The 20,112-nt window shown below is 36.3% G+C and overlaps 3 protein-coding genes across 6 annotated transcripts in view; 2 read left to right on the top strand and 1 right to left on the bottom strand.

Annotated features, from left to right (window-relative positions):
- LOC124634468 (PHD finger protein rhinoceros) overlaps positions 1–20,112 on the bottom strand; it is a 32,808-nt gene that overhangs the window by 10,632 nt on the left and 2,064 nt on the right. For 2 of the 4 annotated variants that reach the window (XM_047170065.1, XM_047170066.1), the window contains exons 2-5: positions 18,264–18,478; positions 15,487–15,545; positions 14,265–14,493; positions 12,661–12,843 (exon numbers count right to left, since the gene is read on the bottom strand). In XM_047170065.1, the coding sequence (XP_047026021.1) occupies positions 12,661–12,843; positions 14,265–14,493; positions 15,487–15,545; positions 18,264–18,478 (686 nt within the window). The remainder of the gene's footprint in view (positions 1–12,660; positions 12,844–14,264; positions 14,494–15,486; positions 15,546–18,263; positions 18,479–20,112) is intronic. The other 2 variants (XM_047170067.1, XM_047170068.1) reach the window with 1 other exon arrangement.
- On the top strand, positions 218–2,938 carry LOC124634472. The gene is made up of 6 exons (XM_047170071.1): positions 218–340; positions 780–847; positions 1,243–1,379; positions 1,712–1,790; positions 2,352–2,414; positions 2,775–2,938. The coding sequence occupies exons 1-6, from the start codon at positions 274–276 to the stop codon at positions 2,868–2,870; spliced, it is 510 nt and encodes a 169-aa protein (XP_047026027.1). The 5' UTR covers positions 218–273; the 3' UTR covers positions 2,871–2,938.
- On the top strand, positions 3,369–7,876 carry LOC124634471. The gene is made up of 6 exons (XM_047170070.1): positions 3,369–3,422; positions 3,873–3,997; positions 4,374–4,497; positions 4,841–5,005; positions 6,199–6,294; positions 7,370–7,876. The coding sequence occupies exons 1-6, from the start codon at positions 3,369–3,371 to the stop codon at positions 7,847–7,849; spliced, it is 1,044 nt and encodes a 347-aa protein (XP_047026026.1). The 3' UTR covers positions 7,850–7,876.

Genomic DNA, 20,112 nt, shown 5'->3' with positions numbered 1-20,112 from the left:
TTTTATAGCCAAAATAATTCATTCACATTACAACCTCCACGCTTAAAAAGAGTATTATGACATCAAAAAACTGCAGAAAAACGTCACAAGCCTGAAATGTGCTGTCAAGATCAAGAAATTTGACAAAAATTGCATAGTATCTTAATTTTAGCTCTTCAAAATTTTTGTGTAACTAGTTCATTTAATGAAAAGAATGGGAAGAATCGAATAAAAATCCATTGCAAAATATGAAAGCAAGTAAAATTCCAAATTTTACATCAGTAAGTCTGTGCAATGAGTTGTTCTAACTCTTGTTCAGCACGGAGAAGAAGTTCATCACGAACATGTCCCATTTCTGGAGGTAAATCATTTTGATCAAAAGGCCTACAAAAAGGGTAGGAGTGATTTTCAAAAAAATACCCCTAGAGATAAATTGTTACATGTCATGCGGTAACTTGATAGAAACTGCACCTTTTGCAGTGTCTTGCCATTAAAATAACCTAAAGTCTAGAAATTGGTGATTCATACACTCCTGAATCGGAGAGCAAATTATAACAACTTGCCCCGAAACATCATCATCAAGAGCCTTTTTATCGTCCCACTGCTGGGCTCAGGCCTCCTCTCACACAGAGAAGGATTGAGCGTTGACCATCACGCTTGCTCAATGCGGGTTGGAAACAATGAATTTCAGTATTTATAGTCCAGGTTTCCTTGAGACGTTTTCCTACACCTTTTATTGAAAATAATTACTATGTTCTCATAAAGTGAAGGTTTTCAAACGATAATACATATATTTTCAGCACGCAACTGTCCAGTGCAATGCATAACAAAATTAGTCCTGTTTCTTGCTATCACCATATTCATACTGGTAAGTTTATTTGTTGCTCATATTTTTATTTCAAATAGGCCTTTGGTCTTATAAAACGGCACACTAGTTGCACTGTTCCAAAAAGAACACCCATGGAGCAGAACCGGCAAGAAACTCTATGGACACCCTCAAATTATCTTCGGGTTTTTGACAATGAGTTTAAGATATAAAAAACACTATTCTACCATTTTGTATTTCTATTTGTTTTGTGTGTTGGTGTTACTTGAACAATTGTTAGTCAGAAACCGAAAGTCTGACAACCCGTCTTACCAAGGGTTATCACAGCGAACAGTCGTTCTGTTAACAACACAGTAATTGTGAAAAGGCAGGCTGATTATTTTTTGTCTACTCTTATTGCTATATTATTATTCGTTCTGATTGCATCTTTTCTACAGTATGTACCTCTCGGTAATACGCCCCAGAATGTGGAGCCTCAGGGAGGATCCTGTCTAAAAATAGAAATAAAACCACCAATACATGACAAGAACACAGCATTGTGCTGTATATGTGATATGTACAATATACTGGTAAAGTAAGTACTTTATCATTCATCATCATCATCATCATTCTCCTGCCCTTATTCCAATTTTACTAGGGGTTAGTGCAGCATATTTTCTTCTTCCACACTCTTCTATCTGTAGCACTTAATCTTCAAAATGCGAAAGTGATTCGTTTTGTCTGCCTTCAATTGAATTACTAACTGAATTAACTGAATTACTTTTACGGTTGTGAGAAGTGACTCTCCCGGTACCTGAATGACACCGTAGGGAACAGCTAGTACTCATATCCTAGAAACCATATAAATAATCCAGTTGGACCGATTACGAGAAAAAAATATTTTAACCAATAATGCGGTCTTTTCAGGGTTGGTAAAGTGGCTTCAGATACTATTGACAGGATAGTGTGCCTGTCTATAGAAGCTTTGTATGAAGGGAAGCTGCAGGTAAACCATGTTTCCATAGGAACAGTAATTAGAGTATGTATAAAGGCGATTGACTGCCTCGATGGTCTAGTGGTCGCAAGCGCAACTGCTGTGCACAAAGTTTCGGGTTCGATTCCCGGGGTGGACCGAAATCGCTTTGTGGGTTTTAGAACTACCAGCCAGTCGCAACTTTCACAAAAGCAGCCCGTAGTCTAGAAGTTGGTGATTCGGAGAGCACGTTAATGTCGGTCCTGCGCCTGATCTCTCTCCGATCGTGTTGGTTTACTGTCCCATCGGGCTAAGAGAGTGAAGGAATAGAGAGTGCACCTCTGTCTGCGCAAATGCTTGTGTACTATAATATGCCTTGCACAGTATTTGAATTGACGGATACCTAATACGAGTATGACCTGCGGGGTTGAGCAGAGAATCGGTTTAGAGAATTGCACGGCAGAAACGTGTCCTGTTGGCTAAATGCTCTATGTAGGCTTCAGAGCATTTAGCCAACAGGACACGTTTCTGCCTGTTGTATGTAGGTAAGAGTCGTAAACGGGTGGTGAAAAATAACAGCAATTTTATTTTCAGTTCTATCGGTTTTTGGAAACTGTCGACAGCAAAGATTTGTGTCGTGCTGTTTGTTGCCGAGAAGTAAGTTTACTGATAAACTACCTATAGATATTAATTCTAGTAAGTATATTATAAACGATTAAGTTTGTATGTCTGCATCTTTGTTCCTCTCACGCAAAAAAACCAAAAGTGAAACTTAGCAATAATATTGCCTATATGAATGACATTACATAAAAGCTACTTTTCATCCTTTCTTTATATTATTATCAATCTATTCTTCTTCTCTATCTTTTACGATCTAGGATCATTGAGGGAGAAAAAATTTGGAACATCTGACTACTTAGTAAGATGACTTAGTAAAATCCTATATTTGACCCACATGACCTAAAAGAAGGACATTATTAAATAAAGACTTATAAGACTTATTGTTACTACTTCTAGGAAAGACCAGGTCACATGGCGTCAGAGAGGAGTGACAGGGTTCCGTGCAAGTGCAGCAAGAGTCGGGCTTGCAGAAAGACCAGAGTTTTGACATAGTGGTGTATTTTCTTTATATTAAGTAAATTGTTGCACGTCTTTAACAGACTTCCCGAAGGGGGTCTCGATTCGGTTGTCAAAATTTTTATTGTCAATTTTGTTCGTATTTTCTACGATGATTACACGCAACTTTATTGTATTTTATGAAGTTTTATTATTTCTGTGTTTTTATTGGCTCACGGTATCTACATTTAATTAGGTATGACTTGCGGAAGAACAGTAATTACCTTTTACACCTACATTTGCAAATACAATAACTAAAACTTTTAGATCATTTTTTAAACTGTAGTGTTATATCGAAAGTAGGTACTCCCAAACACAAATAGTTAAATAAATCCATCAACCGAATGTTTGCTTGCGAAAAAAATAGCCTATTCACATTTGTATATCGATAAACTTTACGACTTTTCATCGTAAACTATTATATTCGATTATACAAGATTTATTTGTGACCTACCGCTCTTTTGAAAGATTTTCTGTAGACTGTTTGGTTCGACCATGAAGGATGTCATGATTGTGGTTCTCGTTTATGCCTGCTTTTCTTTGGTTTTGGTGAGTTTTATTTTTAGTATTTTGAGCTGTATTTGTGCTAGAACAGATTTTAGGGGGTATCGGGTTGCCCTGGTAACTGTGTTGAGGAGGATGGATAGGCAGTCGCTCCATTCCACTACGTTGGTATTTAGCTGCTTCCATTTACACTGAGCCGACTCCAACATACATAGTTAGGAAAAGGCTAGGCAAATTATGATTTGTTGGAGCATAATTGAATCGTGGTTAATGGTTAGCTGGAATACTGTAAAGGTTTATAATATGCATATAGCTTGTAATATTGTATTCCGAAATAAGACTGTTTACTTCGGGACCTAATAGATCAGAGATAGACTATGGCTCTCTGCAGTTAACAAAAGTAAAATAAACCTAAACACATACATGAATAATAAAATTATATATTAAAAACAGTAAAAATTTAACTCGATAAGTTATATAAATATATGTAAAAAGTTAACAGATGCCAAAGATATTGGGAAAGAAGAAGTGGATAAGGTAATAGAAGATGAAATAACGCAGAAGTTGAGCGAAGATCTTCTACAATCCCTCGAGAGGAAGTTCCAGGTGGACCTACAGAAGTAAGTTTTTATTGAACACACAGATTTTGAACTAAGCAAAAGAAGGAAATAGCTTAATCTTGAAGGATGTGTTCGAACGAAGCTGACTTTCAGCAGTGAGCGAACGTTATGGGTTTATTGTATTTCCATACACATTATTTTTTTCATTCGTTCACATCCGATGATACGTTATGCGTAATATGCCTAGACGCTGACAATCGGCGGCTGACATTCAGCTTGGTTTGAACGCAGCAGAAGAGAGACGTGAACAATGATATCTAAAAGTTCAAATGATTTATCCTGTTTAACTTTTCAAGATAAATTAAAAAATATATATTTGACCAGATGGTTTAAATATTACAAATAAATGATCAAGTATATTGAAATTGTTAACCAGGTCCGTGGATATGGTACTGACGAAGATCAAGCTGTTACTGAAGAATGGGACTCTGCACATTCAGGACAGACTGACAGAACTTCAGGATATGCTGGACGTTATCAAGGGTCATGGAGAAAAAGAGGTATAAGTTTGAATTGGTCTTAAATCTTGGACATCACGTAAGTAAATAAATCTCCGATAGTTTACTGGGAGATCTTATTGAGTCCAGTAATAATATTAACAAGATCAGTATTACATTATCTTAGTGTTTTACATGATAATGATGATGACATCCTGTTATCCCTTTTTGAGAAATATAGGGTTTGCAGGAAACTTGATGATGACGGATTTTTTTGCTGACTTCACCAGCCTACAAACTTCATTATACATCTTTCACAATTATTTTAACCTCTAGGTGGTTGACGTATACCAAAAGGCTACATAACAAAACTTCTCTTTAAAATCGCTTTTGCTTCTTCATCCAGTTAGAGACCTGTCTCCAGAAGAAACAGAACGAGACCTCAGCGTTAGCAGAGAAGGCTCTTCATCAGATGGTGGTCTGTGGTTACGCCCTGATAGGCCATGACCCAGCGCAGGCAGTACATAGTGTGCTGGCTCTTAAGAACATGATCAGGACGGGTATTAAACCGGTAAGATGTAGACCAAGAAAAAAGGGCAAGGGGAGAAAAAGTTTTGACGTTCTAGACAGAATTTAATGAATAATTTGAGTTTGATGTGTCTGCCATCTTCATCATGTTAAGTATGTTAGAAAGGAGACTATCTTGGGACCTGTGCATCATCCATTACGTTTTCACTTTAGATCTGGTTTTATTTTATAAGCCACAAGAAGTTTTTTATTTTTCGAAAAGACTTTTTGTTAATGCTCTCTGTCTAGCCAAACTAGCCAGTTGTTCTATTTCCAGATATCTCGATGATCGAAAGCTTTTACCAGCTACAATTTTTAAATGTAAACTGTATCTAAATCTCTTCATTTCGCGATGATTAAAACATGAAAGACATCCTCAGTGAAGAAATCAAAATTAAAGCAATCTCTAACATTCCATTATCAGTTCTGGAACATTGAAATCAATTCACCCGTAGTCTGCAATCAAATTGGCTTATATCCAATTACCTATCTACATATTGAAATGATTTTGGAAAATTCTGCATACACGTTCAGGAATGTGGTATTTCCTTTGTATATATTTTTGTAAAAGCTAGCATTTGCGTAGCGAGAATTGCCTTTATTGCAAACAAAATATTTCTCCTTCATTCATAAACAACATTGATGGATGGTGTTCGTGAACGCCGCGGTTTCCACGCAAATAATTTGAACTGGAATCTGGACAGTATTTCTAAGAATTTAGGAATAACAACAGTGGATTGTCTGCTTGTTCTCTGGCATCAGGAGTTGGCGGACGATGATAGCTGTGTTAGCATAGTTTAGAACTAAAAAAATGTAGGGGCCTACCGGGGCGAAGGAAAGTCGTAGAATATTTATACGAAAGAGCTGTGTATGACGATCTAACTCACTGTAATGCTCTGAACAGTGGTAATAAAGACATGTCATGATATGTTATATGATTATATGTTGTCCACGACAGAAAACTATGGGGGTTTTAGAATATCTACAATCATTACCAAGTTCAAAGCAATCGTAAAACTCCTAAATCATTACCGTCTCAATATGAATCATTTAAAACGACAACGACAACAACTAAAAATAAATTTAATCCACCATCAAAAAACCCAAAAACTCAGTACTCCCCGTATCAATAGCCTAGATTAAGTTACCCAACATCAAAGCCAGTACCAGGTGCATAACAGAAAATAAAATTTTCAGATATACGAGCAAAAGAACGAGGTTTACAGTCTTCTGAAAGTCTGTGGACATGACCATGATACGCTGAAGAAGGTCATCAAGTGCGTCATATCCAAGGTGGGAGGATTAATGGCTTTTAACGAAGTGTAGGGTTTCATGGGACCGTGTAATAGTGCTTTAGTATTAATTATGTGTCTTTAATGATTCGTGTAGGGTAGACCGTGGCACAGTTTTGAAGTGATTCTGATTTTGATGGGAACTATGATGACGTCTGGTGATAATTCTACAAATAGTTTATATTTTTTTCATTGATTTTTGCATATGTTAGGATTAAAATTTGTTTTCGCTAAAAGCTCTCTTGATGAAGATTTACTTGAACTGACGGTATTATTTATTCACTCGCAATCCAATACCATAACAATCAGGAAAAAATCTTTCAGAATTGGCATCAAATCATTTTCTAATAATAATAATATTGCGAATCATCTCTTCCCATGTAAAATCCAAAATTACTAAGATCAAACGTATTACATTGAATAACACAACATGTAGAGATACGTGTACTTCTTAAGAAGTCGTAATAAAGGAATGTGAAGCTTTGTTTAAAATCAGTCCATGACACAAATATTTTTGGCAAAATCGCTGTTGGTATAGCGAAAACGGACAAAACACGCTTTAACGTTGAAAACATTACACTAAGTACAGATAATTTTACAGATGATACTCTTACTTTTTATATACCTCATAAACACCATCAGGAAACGGATATTACTGTACAAATTAAAGTAATTCTAACCTCAGGTCGGAACTCCAAAAGATTTGTAATACCCACGGAAAATGATTCATTTCCGCTGTTCAAGCAAATATTTTAACAAAATGCGACGGTCGAATGGTTTACGAGAATATTCAGCTATGAAGCTTTCAGTGCCTGATTTCTGATATAATTTTATAGTTTTATTTGATACATTTTTATAAGAAAAATAAATGTTAGGAAATTTTATAGTAAGATGGATTTTAGTGGAAGACGTAGGAAGGCAATGATAGAGTGGTTGTTCGATGTTTTTATGTTAATGAATTACTTGTATCTAAATTGGTGTTACTTTTATAAAAATAAATAGTATTACATATTTACAAGCAATTAAGTTTAAATTCAGAGACAATAGTAGACTATAATGAAATCTTTCTGTTTCAGTCACCAATAATAAAAGCAGCAATGATGGACGTGACAAGCAAACTAATCGAAGGTGTTGTTAGCCTAACAAAACTGATGGCACACGGAGCAATGCACGAAGCTTGCCTCATAGAAGTTATCAGAAATATTGAAGACGAAGCCTTCACTATAGTTGAAAATGTCAGAGTTTGTGTATACACCAACAATACATTCACACAAGAAATAAAAGATTACATCAAACAAAATAATGCGACAGTCCTAGATATACCTAGAAAAGATAAAGTTAAGAAAACAGAGACTTTAGAAAAACCTGAAAAGATAGCTAAACCTGAGAAAGAGGCTGATGTCAAGCAAATGAAGGATATGATTAGAAGAATGCTGTCGGAAAACAAAGTTCAGGATATAGATTCAGCGTTTAAGACTAAATTGGCTAAGTTACAGCAAGATTTGGCAGTTGTTGATGCTAATGAAATTGTTAAGAAGGATAAGGTTGATAAATAAAGATTTAGTGATCGTGTTTTGAATTTAGTTGTTTGTTTACCTAATAAAATACTCCTATTAGAGAATGACACATTTGGTATAGGTTCATCATTATGTAGCCCATTGCGACAGTGTCCATCTTATGCGTTTAAGGCTTGGTCTATATCAACAAATTGCTCTCGTTAGGAGTTATTGGATATACTGAAAGATACACTCCTTGCTCTAATTCGGCATTTAGTTAAGCCATTATTTTCTCCAACTCATCATCTGTCAGATCTATCAAAGCTTCTTTATCTCTTGACATGAATACAGTTATTTCAGAAGCAAATTTACAGCCGGATAAAATTTTAATCTTCAACCTAAATCTGGTTCGATATACAAACATTAAAAATAGTCTACTTGCGAAACGAGAGTTTGTGGTGGAAATGCTAAGGCTGTGTTCCGCAGCAGGCAAACTGTTTGCGGCGGTCGACAGAATTTGCGGCAATATATTTGGAAATGGAGTGTCCACAGTTTGAAAGTTTGGTGTCACTTTCCTTAGTTACGCAACCTTACGTGTGCCGATTGTCTGTTAGTGGTGCCGTGAGTTTACTGAACTCAGTATTAAACCTATTCTAAGGTTGTCAGTCTAAAAATTGATCTGAGTATGCAGCTAACACAAATTTTACTGAGCCACTTGCGGCTCAGTCTGCTAAAAGTTTCCTTTCTGTGGACACAGCCTAAGACAACGTTCATTGGCGTTCCTCATTACAATGTTTATCCTATCGACAATGAGTCTGTATGCATTATGCAGGATTTAGGTGATGCAATGCGTTGTTTTATGAAATTTATGTTTTTTATTGGTTTTCGTATAATTTGGAACGTATTTCTGATTTTGGGTCAGAAGATTTGGGGAGTATAAAGCAAGTCAGTTGAATAAATCAGATGTTATCTTTGGTATAATTTGTGTTTCTTTAACTGGTCTTAACTGGTAGTTAAGCAGTTTTAAATCTTTGGCAGACGTTGTGTCTAGGCATGATCTAGTTAAAATTGCACCTACTTTAACACTCGGTGAAAATAAGAGGTGAAGATCGGAAAGCTCTTTTAAAATGCTGATTTCAATAGGTTTTCCTTTTTTCTCATCAAAATTATGTGAGACTTATCAATTAGATTTTTGGCTTGCGCCAAAAAAATCTACTTAAATACAAACGAATAGTAACTGCGTCTAAATCTGGCTATAGAAACAGTTCTAAATCTTTCTGATTGACAGATTTAGTCTAGCTATTTATACTCCGTCTCTTCCATTCAATCCAATGATAAGTATTTATAATACATGTAACTTTAGATCAATTTCATCACTTCCCTTGCGTGATTTTTTATCAAACTAGCCGTTTTCCCGCGGTTTCACCCGCATCCCGTGGGTGCTACTGCCCGCACCGGGATAAAATATAGCCTATGTTACTCGCAGATAATATAGCTTTCTAATGGTGAAAGAATATTTAAAATCGGTCCAGCCGTTTTTGAGTTTATCCAATACAACCAAACAAACAAACAAAGTTTTCCTCTTTATAATATTAGTATAGATGGATTTTCATGTCATTTATTTATCGTTAAAATCTCCGAAATAATATCTTCTTTTCCTGACGTAGTTCTTATTTCTTTGATCATATCGTGTATGACATAATTATGGGTTTAATTCGCCATGATGGTTTTTTAGTAGAAAAGGTGAACGCCCTTTGCCTTTTTAATTGCTGTCTGTCTGGCTACCTTCCAAGTGTTAATGCGTGAATACTTTGATTCTGTTTGTATGTTTGTGGGTGATGATCTCAAAAACTGGAGTGGTTGTTTGTTTATGGTATTGCGGTGGTGGGATGTGATGTCAGTGTTGCTGTCTGTTATAACTCTTAATAAAAGGACTGTTTGTGGTATGTAATTGAGTTTTTTGATGCTTAACGGATAGGGACTACTACCTACGGATTAGGGTGCGATAAAAGTATGCCATAATTTTGACTTAGAATCCTAAACTTAATGTGAGCTTTTCATTACAAAAGACTAACATGTGTGAATTTTTGATAGCCAGCTAGATACTATTAGAAGGTATTAAAGCTTTTTTCTTAGCGTTAGTCAACAATTTCCCAACACCCAGGTGATGGCTCGTTATAACATAAATAATTCGAATTCACTAATCATATTTTAATAGATATTTAGAAATAGATTTCCGCCAGCAGTTGTAAGAGATATCGGATAGTTTACATCTTCCTGTGAACCTCGTAAATGTCAAATGTAAGTAGGATTTTAGTATGGCGCTTAGGCAGCCACAAAAATGAAGGAAAAGTGCCAAGAATTTCTGATTATACTAACAGAATAAAATGTTTGTCCGTCTTATCTCCTTGGACTAATGGAAGTAAGATCACTTTGCAATTTGCATTTTTCTTTACTTTCTGATTTCTGCCTAGATTCGAGTCAAATTGATGTCTTCCTTTTGTTCTTTCTTCATCATATTTTCGAGTGAGCTGCAGGTTTAATCACCTAATAAGTCCTAGTGTCAGAGTTTTCTCAAATCCACCTAGCGGCCTCTGACGTGAAATTAAAAATCACAGCTACTGAGTAGCATTCGGGGCGTCTCTTCTGCGTTACCGATCTTTCTGAAAGAATATGTACACTCGTTCTTGAACTTATATATAATATTACCTACATTATTTAAGCCAACACATGTCCTAACAAACTGATACATAAACATGTAAATACAGCTTTAATTTCCTTTCGTAAACACAAAGATTTCCTCGTTGGCTTGTGATGAGAGCAACTGTTTAGCCAATCATTTCCTGGGAACATTTGGAAATTATTTAAAACGTGCTTCCTCTGAAAGATTATAGTTTACCGTTCAGTTGGAACTATTTACTAAACATTATTTTAGTTTACACAGGATTATTTACGTCATACAACGTGTATCTATATAAATGTCTATATAATACTAATATTATAGGTCTGAAGAGTTTCTTTGTTTGAACGCGCTGGTCTCAGAAACTACTGGATCGATTTGCAAATTTATTTCAATGTAGGATTGGAAACATTCTTTATATTCGAATTTCCTCAGGCAAGGGTAAAACCACCATTGATTTTTGCGCAACGAATTGTGCAAGGATTCGTGATGAAAAAATTTGGCGGGAACTAGAAGTAGGTACCTACACGGTTTATCGCAATAGATATCTATTACTTCAACACAGTGGATTTTTTTTTATTTTAAAGCATCTACAAAAAATTATATGTTAAGACTATTAAAACCAATCAACTAACTTAAGGGTCATAAAAACAGTTTTACTCTGCCAAAACCAATATTCTCACGAACGATTTACCGCAAAAACTCAATCGTGTGAAACAAATATATGTCAGGGACGGTCGTGACGCGATCCAGAGCAATAATATCGACAGATCTGCTAATGTATGAGCAGTATTACTAAAATAACTTACTAATACGATAGATAGGTATTGTGGTCTATTTATATTGCCCGTATATAATGGCGGTACTAAAAAAAGTCATGATGGCCTAACGGGTAAAGCACCAACTTCTCAAATATAAGGGTTGGATTCCAGGTCAGGCAAGTTCCAATAAAATATTTCTAAGTGTTTACGTCAGTATATCTTGGTTACCAATGAGTAATGACTGATTACAAATGAAGGAAGACATCTCGAGGAAACCTGGACTATAAAGTTTCAAATCACGAACCCGTAATGAGCAATAGTGGTGATTAACGCTCAAACCTTCTCTGTGTGAGAGGAGGCTTATGCGGTGTGCCCAGCAGTGGGACGATAAAAAGGCAGAAGGTGATGATGATGATAAATGATGTGGTCCTAATACTATATTAAGTCGTCAATATTTGAAGACAAAGATAGAGAAGAGCTTAGATATGTACATGTTCCTTCACTATAAACATAACTCATCTCAATGAAGCATAATATTGCTACAAAATTGCTGACTATATTTACAAGTAACTGACGACAATGAGTCTTGGCAGTGGTTTCGGCAATAAACTGTGAGCATAACAAATATTGTGGTAGTTCCATCGTAAATTGGGATGGTGAGGGAATAAGTTGGGCTTTAAAATTTTATTTTATTTTATTTATTTATTTAGGCACACCAACAACTTATTTACAAATACTTTCACATATATAAGTTTATAATTGTAATAAGTCCTGCGTAAATATGTTAATTACAGGTGCGCACAACGTTCAAATTAAAAATAACTTAAATTAAACTAAACCAAACTATGCATAACAAAAATAATAATAAAAAAAAAGAAGAAGAATCGATAGAGGCAAATGACAAGGTACTATTCAAATTGGTCAATTTTGTGCAAAATTTAATTTATAGGAGGCATTTACATTGCGCTTAAATTTATTATAGTGATCATGGAAAATGTCAAAATTGTCCGAGCTCCCGCACAAAGAGTTATATTCACTGCAAATTCGTGCCATAGGCGAGCGTTAAAATCGGCATAGTTATGAGCATTTTGAGTAATAGCGGATCCTATTTGAATGTTGGCTATTTGTAACTTGCCACTGAAATATTTGGTCAGTCTTATGACAGCAAAGTCTATTTTAATACATTGTATGCACAATATAACACAGATTTAATAAATGCACTAACTTCTATCACTACTAAAATATTTCAAGTTCTGCTTGACGGACTTCTAGACGAATTTCAAAGCAAAGCTAACGATGAAGACCAAGTCGCTGACAGTAATCTAGTTAGGCACTTAGGCGTCACTTATGACTATGTCTATATGACTTTTAGGAAGACCGCGAAGTTTTCTAGTGAAAAAGACCTAATGGAGGTCAAAAAAGCCACTAACCTGCATCAGTGAAGAACGCAGAATGCCTGTTAGGGCTGGACGGGACAGAAGCTGACGCAGACGTCAGAAAGGCTCTCTTGACCTTGGTCCACTTGGAGGCTCTGGGGGGGCGGTGCTGAGGAGGCCTGGCTCCGAGCTCCAGGGATCGCTGCTTGCGAAGAACGGGGTGGGAGGGCTCAGATTCTGGAAGAGAGAAGACTTGTCAAGATTCCAGGTAAGACTTACGGCTTACAGCCTCAGTTTAGGTTTGGTCCAAAAATTTTTCATGCTCGATTCATTGAGCCTCAAATTGATCAGAAGTTTATCATCCTAAAATAGTTCGAGGAACAGGATTTGATAATGCTAGGGGAATGAATAAGGGAATTGCAGTTAATCCGAATACAGAGTCAGAACAACTCAAAGATAATTTTTGGGAACTATCGCCAAGTCAGCGGCTTTCTGAAATTCGCAAATGTGGCGAATGATTTATGGGGTTTCGCGAAAACTATGATTTGAGTAAAATCATAAGTGTTATGATTCCCGCACGTGCTATAAACACATACAAAGTTGTGATACTTTGTATTGAAGCTAAGATTAGGCTGTATTTACAACACAAACTGTAACAACGATACATGCATAGCCGTGTAGTTATGTACAAGTTGAACTGGTGAGACTACAAAATGTATGGAAGATCATAGTATTGAATTAAAATAATAAGATTGATGCGATCTAGATATTTTTCTTCTTATTTCTGAGAAGAGATGACATTACTTAAACTTTTTACAACAAACCAATGCATTGATACCAATAAAAAAAAATGCAGAATCACTAGCGGTTAAATCGGTGGTCACTTGTCATTTGTCTAATTCTTTACACTTTTTTAAGAAAGTTATCCATTACGTGATCATGAATGTTCAAAGTTCTGGACTGAATGGAATGCGAATGTCAAATAGGAGTCATTCTGTGGAAATGTATAGGTACGCATTGTGTTTCAAGTGAAGTTCTATTGGAACGCGTCCATGTATTAAAGTGGCTCGTTAATGTAAGTGTTAAAGATAAGATGTTTGATGTCTACAGAACTAGGGATACAGGGCCAAGCTTCGCTTACCCATACTTCTATGTCGCTCAGAAAGTTCCGAATGACCTTCGCAGATTTAGTCTTATCACGGCTATGATAACTTCGTCTAGTTCAAAATCGTCTCGTCAAAAATGCTACCTAAGAATATTGCTATACCTAATACACACTGGGCTGTGAAGATCAAATAGACAATAACTGCATCTAAAATACTACAATAATACAACTCAATAATACTACTAAAATAATACAGTACTGCTACAGGTAATGATGGATTCCAATCCAACGATAATTAAAGGGAACAAAAAGTTGTTAGGTGTAGAAGAAAAGTTAAATGTTTTACTGGGTTTTACCTATTCATTTTTGATCTCAAAACAGGTAAACAATGACCAGTCTTATTGCGAGCGATTTCTTTCAGACAACCATTGGAACATACCTAATATGTAGAACAACGTTTCAATTCATCTATTGCAGAAGGGGGACCTTTTATTTGATTTAGATTGCCCCCTACAAAAAAAACGTCTAGAAAGTAAGAGTAAACTAAACTCACCAAGCTCTTCAGACGACGGAATGGTCAGGGTGAGCGCTGGTGGCGCATCACTGTCTCCTCCATCACTGAGCGACCTTCGTCTCTTGGGCACCACGTCGGGGGAACTCTTGGAGCCTCTGTTCGTGGTCTTCTTCTTGACGGACTCCTTGCGTGGCTGGATAATGCCCCTCATCTTGTCCCACGTGCTTTTGTGGAGTTTGTTCGGAGACGGTGAGGTCGAACTGTCATCCTTTAGGAAATAGAAAAATATATGTACCTACATTGCGAAGCCATTTATGAAAAACAATTTACAATACAATGTACTGAGTATGAGTTTTGGATCTAGAGATACTTTAGGTGTATTTTTTTTCTATGTAGAAATTCTTCTCGAATTGAAATTATACCTAATATGGAGTCTTTTATAAAGGCTGTCATTAATTATTTACGTTTGCTTTCAAGTTAACTCTGCCAACTGTGATTTTGATATTTGGTAAGACTGGGTACTTTGAAATAAGTCTAAGAATAATTATACGCACTGTACGTATCGTACGTTTCAAGCCACAGTCAGTCTAGGAATATTCGCCTATCCGTGAAGTCCATGTTATGTTACACATACAATATTGTAATTGCAAACTTTAATCAGAGTTAAACTCAATTAAAACAAATAGATATTTATATCGAATCAAACTATCCGATGTTTTGATTGATTCACCGGTCATGCGTTGGCGCATCTTATCCTTCGAGATATCTATCTATAGCACAATTATCATCATAAATAATTCCGCCAGTCGTCTAGTAGACGCTTTCGCGCGTGAATGGGTCTATTTCTAATAACTATTTCAGAGAAATCGTAGTAAACGTGAGGCAGAAGGATAAGTTTGAATGGAAGTTAAAAATATTAGTCACACAGTGTCGCTATAGCTCACATTGTGGATAGTCAATGGTAGAAGATAAATTACGATACTATAGAATTCTGTACTCTAAAATTGGATGACGAATCTTCGAATTTGTCTATTGTTACTTTACATTAAACATAATTAATACAATGTCATGTATTTAAGTGAAACAAGTAGGTACAGTTTGCTGGCCCCATTGAAAATCTAAACTAACTTTGGTAACGGATAGATCTTGGCTTATTTTCTTTTCTCACGGTTTATTAGTACGTCAATACGCAAAATTAAAACTAGTATTTGGTCTACTGCAATAACTTGCACAGTGATATTAATACATTGTTGATTCTGACCTGCGTAGGAGCTTGCAGGAATGTGTTGTCGCCATCCTCCCGCGCACTCTTGCGCATACCTGGAACACATTGACCGGTTATTGCGAATATTTTCTGGGAAATCTCGGAAATCTGGGAAATTCGACCCAGTTGTTTAGGTCTAGGTATTTTTTTCGGGGAAAGGAAATCTGTGGTAAATATTTTTTTCAGGGAAATTGAAAATTTTACGTAGGAAAATGGGTTTTGGAATTTATAAGTTTATTTGTTAGTTGTGCCAAATAAATGTAGTTTTAGAGAAGTGGTTTATTATTTGAATCGATGCGTCTGAAATCATTATGCACAATTTTCAGTGTGTATGTGAGTTTGTGGCGTTGATTTTCCGAGTTTTTAAGCGGGATTTAAGATGCACTAGATTAATAGTTTCTTTTGGAATTTCTACATGGGATTGTAATATCTGTCGTTATTACTTGACTGTTATGAAGAGTTCTGTTTTCCCATGTATCTTGTATGTATGCACTACTAGCTATTCCCTCGGTTTCAACTGCACCGCAAGGGAACTACATAGACTGTTAGTACTTTCTTCAGTCACGTCAAGTCGCCACAGTTCTTTATCTAAAAATATTACTTTTTTTTGTATGTCCAAAGTAGTTTTTAGTGAAATCGTGAAACCGCACACGGAAGCTACTTGGACAATGAACTATAGAGCAATAATTTGACCTACATTCCCTTAAAGCAACTTCTCTCAAAATAGAATTTCTCCCAAACAAAGTTAAATCTAAAACTTTTAAACCCAAGACAGTATAAAGGCATGTTTCTCATCGCTTGGCAATAGTTTACGTTAACCCAGTGAGAGAGAACTCGATAGCAACTCGGTCGAGTCGGCAGCGAGTATGGAGTGACTCACGCTGACAGAATAGGGTCATCCGGGAACTGAATATATGTATATACGTAGTTGCGGATTGTATATAGGTATGGGTAGGTATGCAATAGTACCTATGTATATTATATATGGAACATACGTGCAGTGGACTTAGCTACAAGTAATGTAAAAATGGAATGATAATTTGGGCAGATTTTTATTGATACAGGATATACTATTACTCGTGATTTCACTCTTGTTCTGTAGAAAGTACTTCGCGCCCACGGATAAAAAGTAGGTATGCCTATGTGCTTTTATATGCTCTGGACTACCTAACTACCCGTTATAAATTGGTTCAGTAGTTTTAGCGTGAAAGGGCAACAAACAGACAGGGCTACTTTCGCTTTTAATTCTAATATTAAGTACCTAACGATTTAGACACCAAAATATTTTGAGAAAATTTTGCAATATTGATGTACCTTACACAAATGTAATGTATGAGCGTGACTCGCGCTTCACCAATTTTCGTTTTGAGATGAAACAGATGTGATTTGTCAGACAAGACACTTTCTCAGAAATTATTTGCAACATTTTAAAAAAGTCGTGGTGGCCTAGTGGGTAAAGGCCCAACCTCTCAAGTATGAGGGCGCGGGTTCGATCCCAGGTCAGGCAAGTACCAATGCAACTTTTCTAAGTTTGTATGTACTTTCTAAGTATATCTTAGACACCATGGACTGTGTTTCGGATGGCACGTTAAACTGTAGGTCCCGGCTGTCATTGAACATCCTTGGCAGTCGTTACGGGTAGTCAGAAGCCAGTAAGTCTGACACCAGTCTAACCAAGGGGTATCGGGTTGCCCGGGTAACTGGGTTGAGGAGGTCAGATAGGCAGTCGCTTCTTGTAAAGCACTGGTACTCAGCTGAATCCGGTTAGACTGGAAGCCGACCCCAACATGATTGGGAAAAGGCTCGGAGGATGATGATTTTAAAACGTTCGCGTTAAAGATAAGGAAATTATTTCTTTTTAACTAACTATTCAACGTGATCCTCTCTTCTACAGGGCACTTCTTCTCGCACCCGGTAAAAGTGACTCATGTCCGTCTACAGGGTACCACCAATCTCTATCATAAATTGTATCGGAATCGTTGAAGCCGTTATTGAAGTAATCAAAGTAAATCTCGCTTTAACTTAATAACGCGCTTAACGCGTTATTGGGCCCGTCAATCTAACATGCCTTCTAAAATACAGGATCGATTCTGGAACCACTTAGGTTTTTTTTTACAAAATGAAGCATACAATCATAGTTTTAATACCTACTGCAGTAAGATAAAAACCCATCAAAATGATAGCATTTAACCGAAACTTGAAACATCTGATACACTGAAAGTTTCTCTCACGTATTGTAAACAAACATAATCCAGAAATATAAAAATATTACATAAATACTCCCCGGTTCAAGCATTCCGTTTGTTTAACTTGCGCGCGCAAAACACTTCATTTTTATGCGCAGGAGTTCGCGTTGTAAATCAGAAGTTTATTCGCAAAGTTGACTTTTTTAAGTGCTCGTTATAACAATGAACAAAGAGGGAAATATTTTGGAAAGTAGGCCTTTTCTTTTTTTATGCAGGATGAGTTTTCTTGGTCTTAAAGCATCTTTTTATAAAAAATACATGGTAATAAATGCGTGCTAACGCAGAGCCTAAGCTATTGCACCGAACTAGCCGTATGAAGCTGAACTAAATTATGTCTTATTGTTTCGCTGTATCTATAATTTAATTGATTCAGTAGTGTTGGCATGGAAGTACAACGACGACATGATTTCGCTTTTATCATTCATTAAAGATACTGCGAGATTCTAAACTCACGATATAAGTTATAAGAACTCAAAGATACTTCACGAATTCACAAAAGTAGGTATACTAAAACTAAAAAAAAAATACCGGAATCAGCCCTCAACTCCTCACACGAGGAATTAGGAGTAAGAGACAAGGCGCTGCCAGGAGTCAGACTAGCGGAGTCCCTTGGCTCAGGGTTGGCAAGAGTGGCTGATGATGGAGAGGATCCTGCGAGGGCGACCGCGCCAACCATGGCACCAGCGGCTACTGCACTGGCGGCACTGCCCATTACTGATTGTGGCCATTGGGCTTTCTCCCATCTGTGGAAGGGAAAAGTTTATGATAATATTGGCTTGGTAAGTAATTTCAGATTAGTGGAAAAAATACATAAATAACTGGTGTAACCTACAGTTAAACCTATACAAATTATGCAGAGAATGAATTGAGAGAATAATATGATTTTATAATGGACTCACAATTCGAATTTATAATGTAAGGTAAGGTGCGGTCGATCCATGGGTGGAATAACAGATGGTCATGAGATAACTCATAATTTACACAGACATTTTTGCGCAGACGCACCTGTGCACCCACTATTCCTTCATTCTCATAGCCCGATGACCACCGCGGAGAGAGATCAGGCGCAACACCGATATTAGCATGCTCTCCGTAGCATTGGTGTGTCAATCATCAACTTCCAGATTCCGGTCTGATGCATGAAACGTATGCTTTTATTTAAATTCTAAAGCTCACGATGAGTGAAACTATAGTCATATGACAAAAAAAATATACCAAAGCTTTTCACCTTCCTATAGATTACAGGTTTGTTGTTTGCATCGTAATTTTCCATACCCCGAAAAATACTCAGTACGTGTCCTTTTTACAACCTGTGCCAAGATAAATTTTTACTATCTCCCAATATCATTACGTGACCTACGTATCACTCATTCTAAACGCATCACTAGTTACAAGAGTCGTAAATCTATTCACACATCACTTCAGTACATTAGAATATTATTATTGCTGAAATGCAATGTGTATGCGAATGTACATATATGTATATGTTTCGTAGTTTTATTGATCTCTGTGCATCTAATAATTTAATTTATGATTGTAATCAATGTATCATTTTTTACTTAATGTTCAATGTAATGTATACTTACAACGATGATAATCTATTTGAATCGAAATAGTAAAACCAATTACATTAATTGACATAAAGATAGAACACTTACATACTTGTCATACTTCCTCTCATAAAACTTCAGATATTATAATAAACTTATTGATTCATCGACAAACATCACATTTAGGATTGAAGATTGTATTAATAATTTCTGCCCTTCTGTTTCGAGCAATCACCAAAACGGCCAAACCAAATTAAAAAGCAATGGTTTCGCTAATACATAACAATGTTTTAAAAAGTCACATATAATATGGTATACAAAAAAATTCTGAACCCACTTAGTTTATTACTTCTGATTGCCTGTAAATGTCTGTATTTGTTCCTAGAGTAAACGAATAATTACAGACTATCTACATAATATTTTGGCCCTGGTGGCCCCCACTGGGGTTTGCTGAATCGCTTTAAAAGTTATCCACATATTACATTATGTTTTACATACATGCATACTAAGCGAGCAAAGCCGCGGGCAGCAGCTAGTAACAAATATTTGTATAGCCTAGATAACTGTTCCCGGTTTGTATGTTTATGTATACAAGATTCATGTGTAAAAGCAACGCCGATACAGGATACATTCTGCTGTTCTGTTTAGGGAAATGTTGAAATCCTTAGCAGTGTTATATACTAGCTCCGGACATCGGTCTCATCCGTGTTTCGTGAGAACTACTACAAGATACCTTTTGAAAAATTGCCTACACCCTTCATCGGCTTTTCATAAATAGGCTGTGTACCTAACACTGAAAGATTTTTTCCAGATCCCTCGAGTCTACC

Source organism: Helicoverpa zea, chromosome 11 (assembly GCF_022581195.2).
Source record: "Helicoverpa zea isolate HzStark_Cry1AcR chromosome 11, ilHelZeax1.1, whole genome shotgun sequence".
Taxonomy (NCBI): domain Eukaryota; kingdom Metazoa; phylum Arthropoda; class Insecta; order Lepidoptera; family Noctuidae; genus Helicoverpa; species Helicoverpa zea.
The sequence above is the reverse complement of the archived record's forward strand: the minus strand, read 5'-3'. Positions and strand labels throughout refer to the sequence as shown.